Below are 14,934 nucleotides of genomic sequence, written 5' to 3' on the forward strand. Positions count from 1 at the left end.
TGCATTCCTTTTTATTCACAACACAAAACTCAGCAGCTAGGGTCCTTACTAGAACTAGGAAGTATGATCATATTAACCCGGATCTGTCAACACTGCACTGGCTCCCTATCAAACATCGGATAGATTTTAAAATTGTGTTAATTACTTATAAAGCCCTGAATGGTTTAGATCCGCACTATTTGAGAAAGCTCTTATCACATTATAGTCCTCCACATCCACTGCGTTCCAATTTGATAATACGTAGAATATCATACTATTATCGTACTACTGTAGAAAATCAACTGCGGGCAGTAGATCCTTTTCCTATTTAGCACCCAAACTCTGGAACATTCTCCCTAACACTGAACGGGAAGCAGACACACTCTGTCAGTTTAAATCTAGATTAAAGACACATCTTTTTAACCTAACCTACACATAAAACACTAATATTCAAATCCATTAAAGAATTGTTAGGCTGCATTAATTAAATCAGCTGGAACTGGGAACACTCCTCATAAAACACAATGTACTCGTCACATTGTAAAAAGAATGGAATCTCCACGAATATTAGTCTGTTTCTTTCTTATTCTGTTTCTCAGTTTGTATCCAGATCAGATACTGGATTGTAACATGGACGCTGAGGCAGCAATGGGATCCATATGAAGTAGTTTATTAAGTACACATCTCACAGACAGAGAAGAGTCAACAAGCAGTGGGTCAAAACCAAAGTAGCAGTCCGATCGTTCAACATACAGAGGGCAAATCCAAACAGGCAACGTAAGTACACAGGCAAAGGGTCCAAACCAGAATCTTAATCCAAACAGGCAAACATAGCAATAGGGGTAATAAAGAAAATCAATAATCAGAAAAACAGCCAGGGTCATAAACAGAATAGCAGGCAGAACAACTAGAGAAAACACTCGGTAAGACAAGGTTAACTGGCAATACTTTGCATTTAAACACATTTATTTTCTAGCAATTATTGTTGATTTAATTGCAGATATTATTTTAACTAAACTGAGCTAAACTCAATAATAAAAAAGCATTCAAATGAAAATGTGTGTTTAATCTTGTCATTATACATTACAGACACTCTATTCTCCATTTTAATACTGTCAAGTGCTTTGAAAAGACACTGCTTTTACACTATGGGACTGATGTTGTTGTTCCCAGTATTCACGAGTTTGACCATCTCCTGCTCCTTAGTGAATGAAGCTTCTGCGCTGTTTTCTTTACAACTGCTCTCTTTTGTAATTATCAGAGTCTTTTTTTTGCCACACCATCTGAGAAAAAATTAAGTTAACAGTTATAATAGGCATGAATGTGTACATTTTGTCAATTACTGGCAGCTTATTTAAAATTCCAATAGTTTTGAAGTTAGAAATTTGTTATTTCATTTAAAGTTTCCTTGCTTACTATATGGTTAGGTTTATGATTTTGGTTTGGTTATTATATGAGTAAAATAGACGTAAGATAACGAAGACACCTTAAAATAAAGAGAGTCTTTATTCTTTTGGAGCAGATACAGGCCCTAAGTCTGTTCAATGCATTGACAGGAAGTACAAGCAAGACGATGCTAGGTATGTCACACTAACCTGGCAGCTTTGAAGGAAACCACCAACCTACAAGGCAGCTGCAATACCATGCTTTCTAAAACTACAGCTAGAGTTTTATCAAATGATGCTCTATGATAGCTGTGTCAATCTAATGTCCTTTTACACACACTCAAGATCACACATAACACAAGTAGACTACATTTTCAGACTACATTACATGTACTTACAACATACCTTTTTCTGTTTGCTATAATAACACAGAAAAGCAGAATGAGAAGAACTGCCAAAATGGTGAGTAAAATGATCAGCCATTCTGTAAGGGCATTAGAACAAATCACGTTATTTCCAACCAAGTAATCAAGAAAAAACAAGTTGTGCAAATGACAAAAGAATCACAAGAGCAGAGGATTAGGTGCGTGTTCTTAAACAAAATATATATTTTTAAGCTTTTCTAATCTTCATTTTCTCTAGTTGTGAGAACATCTGCTGGATATATATATATATATATATATATATATATATATATATATATATATATATATATATATATATATATATCAGATTTTTACTGTAGGATTTCTATTAAACACTGGCCATACCTAAAGAGCTGTCCCTTGAGATGCCGTCTCCTGGAGTAACAAAGACAGAAGCACAGAGACAGAACATTACAAAGAAGAGGTCACAAGTCAGTAATATTTGCATACAAAAAGATGTTTTATTTTGTATAATTAAAATCCCCAAGATGACCTGCTTGATTGGTCGTAGCTCCATTGCTGGACGCTGTCTCACTCGCTCCCAGCTCTGTGGTGTTGAGACGTGGATGTGGAGTTGTGAACTCCTCTGTCTGCGTGTCATGGCTTGTTTCGTTGGAGTGGTTCTGTGAAGGACTGATCTGCATCCAGTCAACGGTACTAAAGGTCTCAGACACAAATGTTGAGTTTTCCGACTCTTCCCCTTCAAAGTTTATTTGGTGTGTTGGGACTTCTGTCAAATGACTTGGTGTACCTGCACAGCAAACACTGATTTTATGAAAGAACAGTTTTCATTACATTTATTAGACAGACAGCATTACTGGCAAAAATTGAAGAAATAAATGGGTCGGTGCAGAGATGGAAAGTGTTTGATCTAGTGATAAAAAGCAAACCTTGAATACACTTTTTAATCAGTCAAAATTGCTTTCCAAATGCATACATTCAAAATGTCATTCATAGTATCTGTCGTACCTGTCGTTTCGGAGACATCTGCTTTGTTTAAACTGTCAGGGTCAATCCTAGCTGCGCAGTTCATCTCTGACGTATCTGATTGCAATGCAATGTTTCATTAAAAAGAGGATTCATTGTGTGTTGATTAGAATATGCAGCACATGATACAAATCCAACCTTTAGCATCAAAACAGAATGCATCGTATTTTGTATTTTCTGGAGTTTTCGGGATGACGCCGGTTTGGTTGCCAGCACAGTTTATATTTGGTCTGTGACGGAGTATGACCACCTCTAAGTTGTTTATCCATCCATACCTGCAGGCAAAATGCAATGTTTATAATCAGGTGGAGCTCATGGTAATAATGTTTAATTGTTGTTGTTCGTTATGTTCAGCTGAATTTAAGAACCTGCACGTCTGTAGTCCTTTAACATGGGCATTTGTCACCTGCTCCAGACTGGCTAATGAAGAGTTTAAATCCTCGCACAGTCTCTCAGCCGCATCAAACCTCAGGCTGTAGCGTGTACTTCCTTCCACATGAAACACTCCGGCATAGCTGCAGCTCCTTGAGCGCACTACTACAGGAGAAACCAGGGATAATGATAGCAGTCGATCAATCAATCATTCGCTTTCATTTCATTTCTTTTCCTGCTGGACATATTCCATTCATTTAGCAGTTCAGTATCAATCATCAATCAGCTCAATCATATTCTTAGAGCATTTGTACATTAAGCATTTTCTCTCCCATCAAAGACCACTCTTGCGAAGCCTACCATTCCTCAGTATTGTTAAAAGAGAGGCTTCGGCACCATACCTCTCTAACTTCTGGATACTGATTACAGTTGTATACTTTGTCTGCTGTCGTTTTTTTCACTGCCATTCTGTTCAATAAACTGCAGATGGATCCAAACACTTCTGACTTGTTTCAAGTAAAGTAAAAGTGGATTTGGGTTTAAACACTGATGTCACGTGCGCTATTTTAACAAAGCGTTATGTTTCTTTGTCTTGACCATGGAGGTTCAGAAAGCTCCTGGATTTCATCAAACATTATTTTATTTGTGGTCCGAATATGAGTAACAACAATCGACAGAATTTTAGAATGTCTTTGTATAATGTGTTGATTGAAATGAATAATCTTATTTCCATTCAAATTTTTGACCTCTCTTTGTGCCACACCTTACATGCTCCACCGTCCACTGGTTACAGCCCCAGAAGTATAAAAGTGTGTGTGCAAAACTATCTGAAGGAGACGGGCAGACGAACAGGCAGACAAACCCAATGCATGGCACGGCATGTGGCACGGCAGACACTGCTTTTCCTTCCCCTTTTTAGGGATCTGTGGTTGTAGTCATAACTTAGAGGTTCCCACTGGTAGCGGAACTTCAGCGCACCATCTAAGACACTATACAGCGAACCGGTGTCTACTCAACATGCTACCATAGTGGGCATAGAATAACCTGACCAAGACATGTCAACCCCTCAGGTGTGAACATGTGTCATAGACATAGAACTACTTCCTAAGCAGGTATTTTACAAAAGTAAAGGAAAGATACTCAAGTTTTTACATATTTATAGCAAGGGAAGTCCTGACCTTTACGACCTTCCTTCCTTCATTTCCGGGCAGACATAAGTCATTGAAGTCTCCAAAAGCAGAGCTCTAAAAGAATAAGCTCAACTATATCGGCTCCTGGATAACATGCATAGCTTATCAAAGATGAGCATACACCCCTACTAAAGAGCCAACAACAGTGGTGTAGTCGGGGCCATACGCACATATACTCCGTATGCTTACTTTTTTCCCAAGGTTTTTTTTCCCAATCGCAACTTCTGAGGATCAATAATAGCGTATACCCTCGGTATACTCACTGAAATTTTTAGTTTTACTGTATATATTTTTGTTTCAACAGGGTACGTTTCGAAACTGTTTAAACTCTTGCTGGTTTTCTTTTGAAAAAGTAGCATCTCTCTCCAGCCAACAAAAGTTTCCCAGCATTCCCTCTCAAACATCTCTCTCTGACACCTTTCATATTTCAACTCAAAAAACCTGAAAAACCCACACAATGCTCAAGAGGTTAAATAAAGTAAAACCGAGGTGAGTAAGCGAGTGGTGACTGCGGGACTGAGCAAGTTTCATTTTGGTTTCTGTTTAGGTATTTGTTGGTTTTGCGTTCATCAATAGTTAAAGAACCTCAAAGGTGAGATTTAAGATGTGAAGAAGATACACCGCAGCAGCAAGATTTATCAGATTTATGCCAAAGTTTCCAAGAACTACATGTGACTAAGTTCAGAACAAAATGTAACCACAGTAACTTCTCATGAAAACAGACTTTTTTTGGATGGTGGAGGGGGCACAGGTATGCTACAAGATGAATATTTTAATTTAAGCCATTCCCCATTTTTCTTTCACTTGCTTTTAAACAGCTTAAACTCTGACTCTTTCCTGGTTTGTTTTGAAATGCTGAAATGTAAAAGCAAAAATCTCTCTCATTCCTCTGTAATAAACGAGTGAGCACTCAGACACACACACCCCATTCATACTCTCTAAAAGTCAAATCAGATGCATTACCTGTGATGGTTCCTGATCTGGTGGTGGCCAGCAATGCAGAGGCGACAGCCAACAGAGCAATCCACATCCCGATGACTGGTGAGGAATCTGTGTGTGAGTCTTGAGTGAGATTTGAGTGTCAGAACTAAAAAAGATGAAAGGAAAGGGAAGTGCATGTGTGACCACACCCTTCACTCTCTCTCAGGTCTCTGTGTGTCGACACTGAGATGTGTTTCTTTGGTAAGAGACCCTAATTGACTGACACAATACCTGATAAAAAGCTGAATATCAACGTGTCAACTACTATGAGCTCAAAAAGAACCCCTGCATCCAGTGAATCGCACAAAATATCCAGGAATAAAGCCTATTTAAGCATAATTTTCCTACAAATTCTCAAAACTGCTTTACAGAGCTTCTTAAATGATAATGGTCAAAAAACTATAAAGCAGGTTTTTGGGTAGCATATCCACCACACCAGAATTCATTAGACACAGTGACATTAAATAAGTAAGCCGAATGACTTTTCAGATCAAGATTTACAACAGAATAGCTTTTTTGTAAAGCAACACCTGCTGACGTTATTAGCTGCATTTCAAGTTTCTCATTAAAAACAGAAACCGGGCAAACGTTTGATTTATTTATATCACTGCTGTTGTTATGAACAAGACACTGATCATCGAGGCTTCTCTCCTCTCACTTCCTGTATAGAACTGTTGCTATCAATACTGCTATGATTCCATCCGTTGCCATGATGATAGACACAAACATCTAAACACCTGATTCAGTAAAGATAAGATTTTCACCATAACACTTTATAATGCCTCATTTAATGTCTGTCACAAAAAGCTATCATTCAAATTGACAATTAGACATAAAGCGCAATGCTTATACAAGTCTAACAAAAAAAAAATGTGGAAAAGAGTGTATGAAATCATACGAAGTCAAGTCGAGAGTTTCTGCTTGCTCCAGCTTATGTCAGTTTTTTCATATATAGGTACATCTTATTCTTAACAGTTCATAAAGTCTTGATTTTGATGTGTGAAAGATGGCAGCAGTTGAGCTGTGAAGGGTCTCCTAAGAGCTGAAGTGCTGAAGATCCAGTTATAGAGGGCCTTGTAGAGTCTGATATTTGCTGGAATTTTACTGAAAAGAGTATTTTTATTATTATTATTATTATTATCAAACATCTTAAAAATGAATTCCAAAGAACTGTGTTTTTACAAAATCACACTAAACTTGAAAAAAAAAAAAAAACAGGAAGTGGTTATAGCGGTTGCCGTGTTGCAATCTGCACCACAGCAACGCACAAACACGAGAAAGTACTAATCCAACAATTCTGAGTCACTATAGCGACGTAGCACTAGCTTTTAAAATCTTATTGTAGGATTGTTTAAATTATTTTATCTGACTTGCTGTCACCTTCCTGTGTGTGTATGTTCACTCCACACTCCCTTAAACTTCTTAGTGGGCAATGTGACTCTCATTAGTTGTCATGACAGATATGATGCCATGTTATGCGGGTTAAGCTTGTGTATATCCAGCGTCTCTCGTAGTTTGACTGTTAGTGCTGGTTCCTCGTGTTTCCTAACAAGCTCATTAAGCTCAGCTTATGTCTACTTCCCTGCCAGCTCTTTTCACCCGTGTTACACTACTAACCAAAATAAATGAACACACACACACACACACACACAACATAAACAGGGCTGGTAATTTTTCAGCCTAAATAACTGCATGATTTGGCCATTAATTAAATAATAACAAATAATGTAATAATATTTGCTAAAAAAAAACAACAACCTACAAGATCCCAGTAAACAATTAAAAGATTAATTATTGTCATAGACTGGGGCGTTGAATAAAAAAACACCAGTCTTAGATTATCGTATATGATTAATTCAACAGATGTTCTTGTCTTTTGTTTGAAATGTGTTTCTGGCCTCTGCATCACATCTTTCTTTTCAAAGACACCCCAAAATGAAAATCCCCTCATCATTTACTCAGCCTTAATACCATGGCAGATAGATGACTTTCTTTCTTTGCAAAGGGCCACTTTGTGTGGAATGTGGTACAGAAGTCATTTAAGCAATCTATAAGGACAATATATTTATTTATTTTTTTACATACTGTGGCGGGAGGAGCTAACGACAGACAGTGGGTGTGGCGTCAGGCCTCGGAGAGGTTTTTTTTATTAACAAAAAATAAAGGAGAGTACCTGTCCAATCCCACGCCCCTCCTCTCAGACATGCCCACTTACGTCGGGAGCCTGGTGAAGGGGGCGAATAAAGGACAGGGTGAAGGTGACAACCAAGACAATCAAGGGGAGGGGCAGCCGACTCGTCAGAATACTTAATAAACAGTTAGTTCCATTCCTAGATTCTGATTGGTCAGCAGCTGTGTTTTATTCATGATACAACCCTAGCAACCACCGTTAGCAACATAATCAATAATACAGCATAAAACTCTTCCATTGTATCATGTGTTTCGGCAAAATTAAATGTCTGTTATTTATTTAATGATGCAGGAGTGACCTCTTCTGGCCTTATGTTGCATATTTCATTTTTAATTTTAAAGCCCTTCCCCATTTAATAAATGCTTCTGTAACAGAGTTGTAGTGTAGTTAAATTCCTCCTGCCAACTCCGTCCTAGCTATTCCAGCCACTCTGTCCTGGGAGCGCCACCAGCATCCAGTCCAAGCTATGATCGATTCCAGCGCCGCAGGTAATTTCCTGGATCAATCCTTAGCTAAGAAATTTAGGATTCCTACCCAGCTTCTTCATCACCCCTAGGCTGTTACAGCTTTGGATAGCAGACCTCTGGAACCAGGCAAGATAACGGAAACTACTCAGTTCCTACACCTTACCATCCTTCAACATCAGCAGGAGGAGACCTTCTATCTTATTGATTCCCTCGAGTATGCTATTATCTTGGCTCATCCTTGGCTGTGCACTCATAATCCATGGATTGACTGGCCCACCGGTACCATTCTGAGCTGGGGTTACACTTGGTAATGTACCTGCCCACTTCAGATTCCCTTAGTCCCAAGTCCCGAGTCTCAAGAATTTATTGATCTGTCTCGAGTCCACAGAGTCTACCATCATCTCAAAGCAGTGTTCAGCAAGTCCCAGACTACCTCCTTACCACATCACCGCACTTACGATTGTGCCATTGATCTACCCCCTGGTTCCTGTCCTCATAGGGGTCGGATCTTTTCCTTTTCTTCCCCCGAGCGCTTAACTATGGATAACTACATTCTGGAGTTTTGGCAGCCAGCATCATCCGTACCTCCACTTCCCTGGCTAATTACCGATTACCAGGGCCTCAACAAGATCACGGTTCGGAATCAATACCCCCTTCCCCTAATGGCCACTGCTTTTGAGTTTCTTCAAGGGGCTTCTATTTTTACTAAACTGGACCTCCGCAATGCTTGCCATCTAGTGCAGATCCGGCAAGGGGACGAATAGAAGGCCTTCAACACCCCCACGGGCCACTATGAATATCTGGTAATGCCGTTCGGCTGCACCAATGCACCCGCAGTTTTCCAAGTACTTGATGATGTTCTTCGGGATCTACTTAATCAATTTGTCTTTGGAGGAGCATGAGGGGCATGTTGGCAGGATACTTCACAGGCTCCTTGACAATCATCTCTACGTAAAACCAGAAAAGTGTGAATTTCATGTTACCCAGACTCAGTTTCTTGGGTTCATTGTCACCCCTGGCCACCTGGAGATGGATCCTAAGAAGTTTGAGGCAGTCCGCAACTGGCCCATACCCACTAATGTCAGAGAGGTTCAACAGTTCATTGGATTTGCTAACTTCTTGTTACGAACTTTAAAAGGGTCTAGAGGTGAGGACGCAACATTTAAAATTAATGCTGGGGCGGAGTTGTAAAAATGACCAGGCACAATGACAGAGTCCGTTTTAGCGGTTTATTATACTCTACTGATAAAGAGTGTGAAATATTTACAAAGTGTGTGAAGGGGAAAAAAGAACTAAGAGAGGCGCCAAAGTAAAGAAATAAATATAACAAAACCCCAAACTAAGTAGCCCAATATCCCTGTAAACTAACCAAAGAAAAATGTGAAAAACATTTACATTTACATTTACATTTAGTCATTTAGCAGACGCCTTTGTCCAAAGCGACGTACAAATGAGGTAGGCATATAGAAGCAAATTAATTTCAGCAAAAGGGCAGTAGTGCATAAGTGCTCTTGAGTGGGGTCTTGTCTTACCTAACGCAGACACAAGGCTTTTTTTTTTTTTTTTTTTTTTTTTAAACAAGAAAAGGATAGGAAGGAGCAGGAGAAGAAGAAGAGAGTGCTATCAATGTTGGGTCAAGTGCAAACAAAAAAGATGAGTTTTGAGTTGGTTTTTGAAGATTGCTAGTGACTCTGCTGCCCTAGTGGCAACGGGCAGATCGTTCCATCAGCGAGGAACAGACCAGGTGAAGGTGTGCAAGATTGATTTTGCCCCTTTTTGTGAAGGCACTGCAAGACGCCTTTCGTTTGCAGAGCGTAGGCACCTAGAGGGAACATATGATTCAATTAGTGAGTGTAAGTACGAGGGAGCGGAGCCTGTGATTGTCCTGTAGGCCAGCATCAGGGATTTGAATTTGATGCGGGCATCTATAGGAAGCCAGTGTAAACTAATGAAGAGGGGTGTGACGTGGGCCCTCCTTGGTTCGTTGAAGACCACCCTTGCCGCTGCATTCTGGACCATCTGGAGAGGTCTAGTTGTAGAGGCTGGGAGGCCAGCAAGGAGGGCATTGCAGTAATCCAGTCTACTCAGGACTAGTGCCTGGACAAGGATCTGTGTAGCGTGTTCTGATAAGTACGGTCTGATTTTCCTGATGTTGTACAGCACAAACCTACAAGATCGAGCAGTTTTTGAAATGTGCTCAGTGAAAGTTAGCTGGTAGCTGGTCGCCAATGATCTCAGCTGAAAAGATAGTTTGTGCTGTATGTTGGGATTGGCGGAAAAACGCGAGGAGCTCTGTTTTGTGAGGTTTAACAAGGTTCCTAGCTGACCTAGACGAGGATACAGTAGCCGAGCCTAGCTGAAAAGATAGTTTGTGCTGTATGTTGGGATTGGCGGAAAAAACGAGGAGCTCTGTTTTTGTGAGGTTTAACTGCAGGTGATGATGAAAACAAACCGAAATCTTCAGCGTGTGCGGCGCCGTAACTAACCTACTCTCACTAGGACGAAAAACAAAAGTACAAAAGGCGCTCACTCCTTACCTGGTGTGTCTAACATGAAATAGCTACGTGCAAAATGTATGTCGTACGACCTAACCCTGTTCTCTTTTCCCCAAGAGAAAGGACAGTTAATTCTAGGCAACAATGTCAACCAAGATGCTGGATCTAAATGAGTTAGACCCATTAACACGCACACCGGAAAACTGAAACAAATCAACTATGTCACGAAACACCTGCATACACACTGAACAATGAGCACTGAGCTATGAGCTCTGAACTACCGAACGTATCAAGCGGCGCGCTTTTTAAACTGCCGGAAGACGTCGGGTTGGCTGCACCGGCGACTCTAGAACGATGATGGACAGGTCATGAGCTAAAGACAAAACGTGATGACGATAACACGAAGGTACAACAATTTGATACACGACACTCCATTCAAAGTGTTCCTTAATTTCAGGGCACCATTTACGCATCAGTAAATTATTTTCTATAAAATAAGCAGACTTTCTCTGCTGTGCTTCCTCCAAGGAGACAACAGCAGAGAAACACTTGCTCAAAGTCGGGTCTAATGCTTGTGCGGAAACAATTTTCTCACGCGTCATGGGCAGTTTCACATTCCTCGAATTATCAGATTTTTCAACAGCCTTATCTTCGAACGGTGAGAAAACGTCACTGGCAAACATGGGTCCAATAAAAGTAGAAGACAGATCAGGGAATTCTTTCTTTCGTGCTTGAGCTCTCATAATAGCACAGACAGGAAAAATTTTGGGGTACGTTTCAGATAGTTCATCAGGCTGATCACATATTACAGGCTTATCAAAAACTTCTAGCAGGGGAAACACTTTTCCACCAGCCAGGTCGTTACCGAGAATAAAGTCTACCCTCTTCACCGGCAAATACTCACAAACACCTACCTTCACGAACCCTGTACATAACTCAGACTCAAGATGCACCTGATGTAACGGGACTGTGACAAGACCCATCTCTATGCCCTGCACTATCACATAACTGCCACAGGCAGTCCTCGTAGAAAACGGCAGTACACCTGTGACCACAAAAGACTGGTTCGCGCCGGTGTCTCTGAGAAGCTTTATTTTTACCTGTTCGGTAGATTTACCCGTAACAGAAATTAACCCTTCCATCACGAATGGTTCATAAGTCGAATCTAGCCTGCTGTCATGCTCAGCTGTATCAATCTTGACTGTTCTCACGAAACCCACGCCTTTAGCCACAGAGCCCTGTTGCTTTTGCTTCAACACTTGACATTCAGCGATCAAATGGCCGGACTTACGGCAATAATAACACTCTCGCTCTTCTTTTGACTTTAAAACATTTGGTTTCGGTCGTGACTGATGGATTGGAAGAACAGACGTATTTTTATCAGATCGGGCGGTGGTGAATACATTTTTGTGCGTCAGTGCAAATTCATCTGCTAAAATAGAAGCTTGCGACAGAGAGGTAACTTTCTGTTCGTTTAAATAAACAACGACACGCTCGGGAATACAGTTCTTAAATTCTTCTAAAAGGACGAGCTTTCGTAACGTCTTAAAATCTGTAACCTTACTTGACCCGCACCATTTGTCAAGTAAAATGCACTTTTCTCTGGCAAACTCAACGAATGTTTGGCTTGAATTCTTTTTATGCCCTCTAAACCGCTGTCTATAGGCTTCTGGCACTAACTCATAAGCGCGCAAGATTGCAATTTTCACCGTGTCATAACTTAAACTATCCTCTAGAGCTAGAGTCGCGCACGCTTCTTGAGCCTTACCTGTTAATTTGCATTGTAAAAGCAAAGGCCAGTTTAGGGCGGACGCAATATGTTCGAACACACTAAAATAGGAGTCGACTTCTGCCTCACGAAATTGTGGTACGAGAGAGATATGCTTACTTACATCAAAAGTGGTGCCCGCTATCCCTACTCCCAACGGAGCACTAGCGGTCTGCACCGGTGGAATAACTGGGGCAGGTGCATTTCTGGCAGCATTCAGCTCGAGCTCACGCAGTTTAATCTGCGTTTCCGCTTCAATCTCAAGCTTGCAAACTTTTAGTCGCCATTCAAGCTCGGCCCGACGACCCTCAACCCGCTCCTGTGCTTCCAGCTGGACTCACGCTAAGCGAACCTTCAAAGACCCTAAAGAGGCAGGAGAAAAAGGTTCAAAGGCCGGCAGGGCAGCCTTGGTTTCGGAACCCTCCACCACGGCAGCTCCACTCGGCGCCTCATCACCAGACAGAGACAGGTGCTCGTCGGACTCAAGACACTCTTTTTCTGCTCCAGCAGGCAACACCAAAACACCCAGTTCCACTAACTGTTGTAACTGTTCTTAAGCTGTTGTTTCGTAACCGCAATTTTAAAGTGGGCAGCGATACACAATAAATCATCTTTCCGACATTTATCAATTAACTCTAGCGAAGGCGTTTTAAGAAACGTCTCCAAAGCAAATTCAGCCATAATTACGCACGTTACCCAATTAACCAGTCACGCCGAAATTACCATACAAAACCGATTTACCAAAAAAAAAAAAAAAAAAACATGGTCACTCCACAATCCACGCCAGCAATAATTAATTACGACGGGTGATAAATTCTTAATTATCTATCCCGGACAAGCCCCCATTAAATGTTACGAACTTTAAAAGGGTCTAGAGGTGAGGACGCAACATTTAAAATTAATGCTGGGGCGGAGTTGTAAAAATGACCAGGCACAATGACAGAGTCCGTTTTAGCGGTTTATTATACTCTACTGATAAAGAGTGTGAAATATTTACAAAGTGTGTGAAGGGGAAAAAAGAACTAAGAGAGGCGCCAAAGTAAAGAAATAAATATAACAAAACCCCAAACTAAGTAGCCCAATATCCCTGTAAACTAACCAAAGAAAAATGTGAAAAACAAACCGAAATCTTCAGCGCGTGCGATGCCGCAACTAACCTACTCTCACTAGGACGAAAAACAAAAGCACAAAAGGCGCTCACTCCTTACCTGGTGTGTCTAACATGAAATAGCTACGTGCAAAATGTATGTCGTACGACCTAACCCTGTTCTCTTTTCCCCAAGAGAAAGGACAGTTAATTCTAGGCAACAATGTCAACCAAGATGCTGGATCTAAATGAGTTAGACCCATTAACACGCACACCGGAAAACTGAAACAAATCAACTATGTCACGAAACACCTGCATACACACTGAACAATGAGCACTGAGCTATGAGCTCTGAACTACCGAACGTATCAAGCGGCGCGCTTTTTAAACTGCCGGAAGACGTCGGGTTGGCTGCACCGGCGACTCTAGAACGATGATGGACAGCCACATCCTCCAATCAGCAAGCGCGTACCTGAGAGAACGAAAGATAGGCAGCGGAAGAGAGACAGCTCTCGGGGAAAACAAACAAAAAGACCACACAAACAACCAGACACACACGGCACATAACACTTCTATAGGAAGTTCATTAAGAATTTCAGCACTGTGGTGGCCCCCTTGATGGCGCTTACCAAAGGACCAAAATTCACTGGGGTCCAGAGGCAGCAAGGGCATTCGAAGTGCTGCTTCACATCTGCTCCCATTTTTTTGGTCCCTGACCCAGAAAGACCTTTTGTGGTGGAGGTGCACCTCAGAGGTGCGGGTAGGGGCCATCCTGTCACAAAAGGGTGAGGATGGCAAATTACAAACGTGTGCCTTCATGTCTCACCGCCTGTCAGATGCCGAGTGCAACTACCATGTGGGGGATCGACAACTGCTTGCAGTTAAACTTGCCTTGGAGGAGTGGCGCCACTGGCTTGAGTAAGAGCGCACCTGCTTGGTGCTGAAGTCCACTATTAACTCTTTTGTTTTGCTGACATTCAGGAGCAGATTGTTCTCCTGACACCATCTCTCCAGGTTGTTGATCTCCTGAAGGTAAGCCATCTCATCGTTGTCGGAGATCAGGCCCACCACGACAGTGTCATCAGCAAATTTAATGATGGTGGGGGAGTTTGTAGTGGCCAGACAGTCATGTGTGTACAGCGAGTACAGCAGGGGGCTCAGAACACAACCCTGAGGGGCTCCAGTGCTGAGAGTGAGGGAGGATGAGGTGTGTTTTCCCATCCGTACGGCTTGTGGTCTGTCGGTCAGGAAGTTGGTGATCCAGTGACGCAGGCATGGGCTGGGTCCCAGGACCTCCAACTTCGAGGTGAGCGTGGAGGGAACTATGGTGTTGAACGCTGAACTATAGTCCACGAACAGCATTTTCACATAGTTCCCTTTTCTAAAATCCAGGTGGCTCGTGGTTGTGTGGAGAAGGTGTGTGATGGCATCCTCTGTAGACCGGTTCTTTCGGTAGGCAAACTGTAGTGGGTCGAGTGTGTCCGGTAGTGTTGCGGTGATGAAGTCTCTGACGAGTCTCTCAAAGCACTTCATCACTACCGACGTCAGAGCTACAGGGCGGTAATCATTCAGGCAAGATGGTTGAGGTTTCTTCGGCACAGGAACAA

At 41.7% G+C, this 14,934-nt stretch overlaps 1 protein-coding gene across 1 annotated transcript; it reads right to left on the bottom strand.

Moving 5' to 3' along the window:
• Nucleotides 1-628: 628 nt before the first annotated feature.
• cd44b (CD44 molecule (Indian blood group) b) lies at nucleotides 629-5,450 on the bottom strand. The gene is made up of 8 exons (XM_043234471.1): nucleotides 5,302-5,450; nucleotides 3,145-3,313; nucleotides 2,915-3,051; nucleotides 2,759-2,833; nucleotides 2,283-2,540; nucleotides 2,135-2,164; nucleotides 1,770-1,848; nucleotides 629-1,262 (listed from the first exon to the last, which is right to left on the bottom strand). The coding sequence occupies exons 1-8, from the start codon at nucleotides 5,366-5,368 to the stop codon at nucleotides 1,121-1,123; spliced, it is 957 nt and encodes a 318-aa protein (XP_043090406.1). The 5' UTR covers nucleotides 5,369-5,450; the 3' UTR covers nucleotides 629-1,120.
• Between the last annotated feature and the right edge of the window lie 9,484 nt (nucleotides 5,451-14,934).

The sequence above is a fragment of the Puntigrus tetrazona genome, unplaced genomic scaffold, assembly GCF_018831695.1.
Source record: "Puntigrus tetrazona isolate hp1 unplaced genomic scaffold, ASM1883169v1 S000001140, whole genome shotgun sequence".
NCBI classification, from domain to species: Eukaryota; Metazoa; Chordata; class Actinopteri; order Cypriniformes; family Cyprinidae; genus Puntigrus; species Puntigrus tetrazona.

What these genes read in the sequence shown, in the direction of transcription:
- cd44b (XM_043234471.1), bottom strand. Translation starts at nt 5,368, where the DNA reads ATGTGGATTGCTCTGTTGGCTGTCGCCTCTGCATTGCTGGCCACCACC. An exon ending in CAGATCAGGAACCATCACAG is followed by an intron (nt 3,314 to 5,301) that starts GTAATGCATCTG and finishes TTTCTCCTGTAG; the next exon opens with TAGTGCGCTCAAGGAGCTGC. An exon ending in ATTCTGTTTTGATGCTAAAG is followed by an intron (nt 2,834 to 2,914) that starts GTTGGATTTGTA and finishes CATTGCAATCAG; the next exon opens with ATACGTCAGAGATGAACTGC.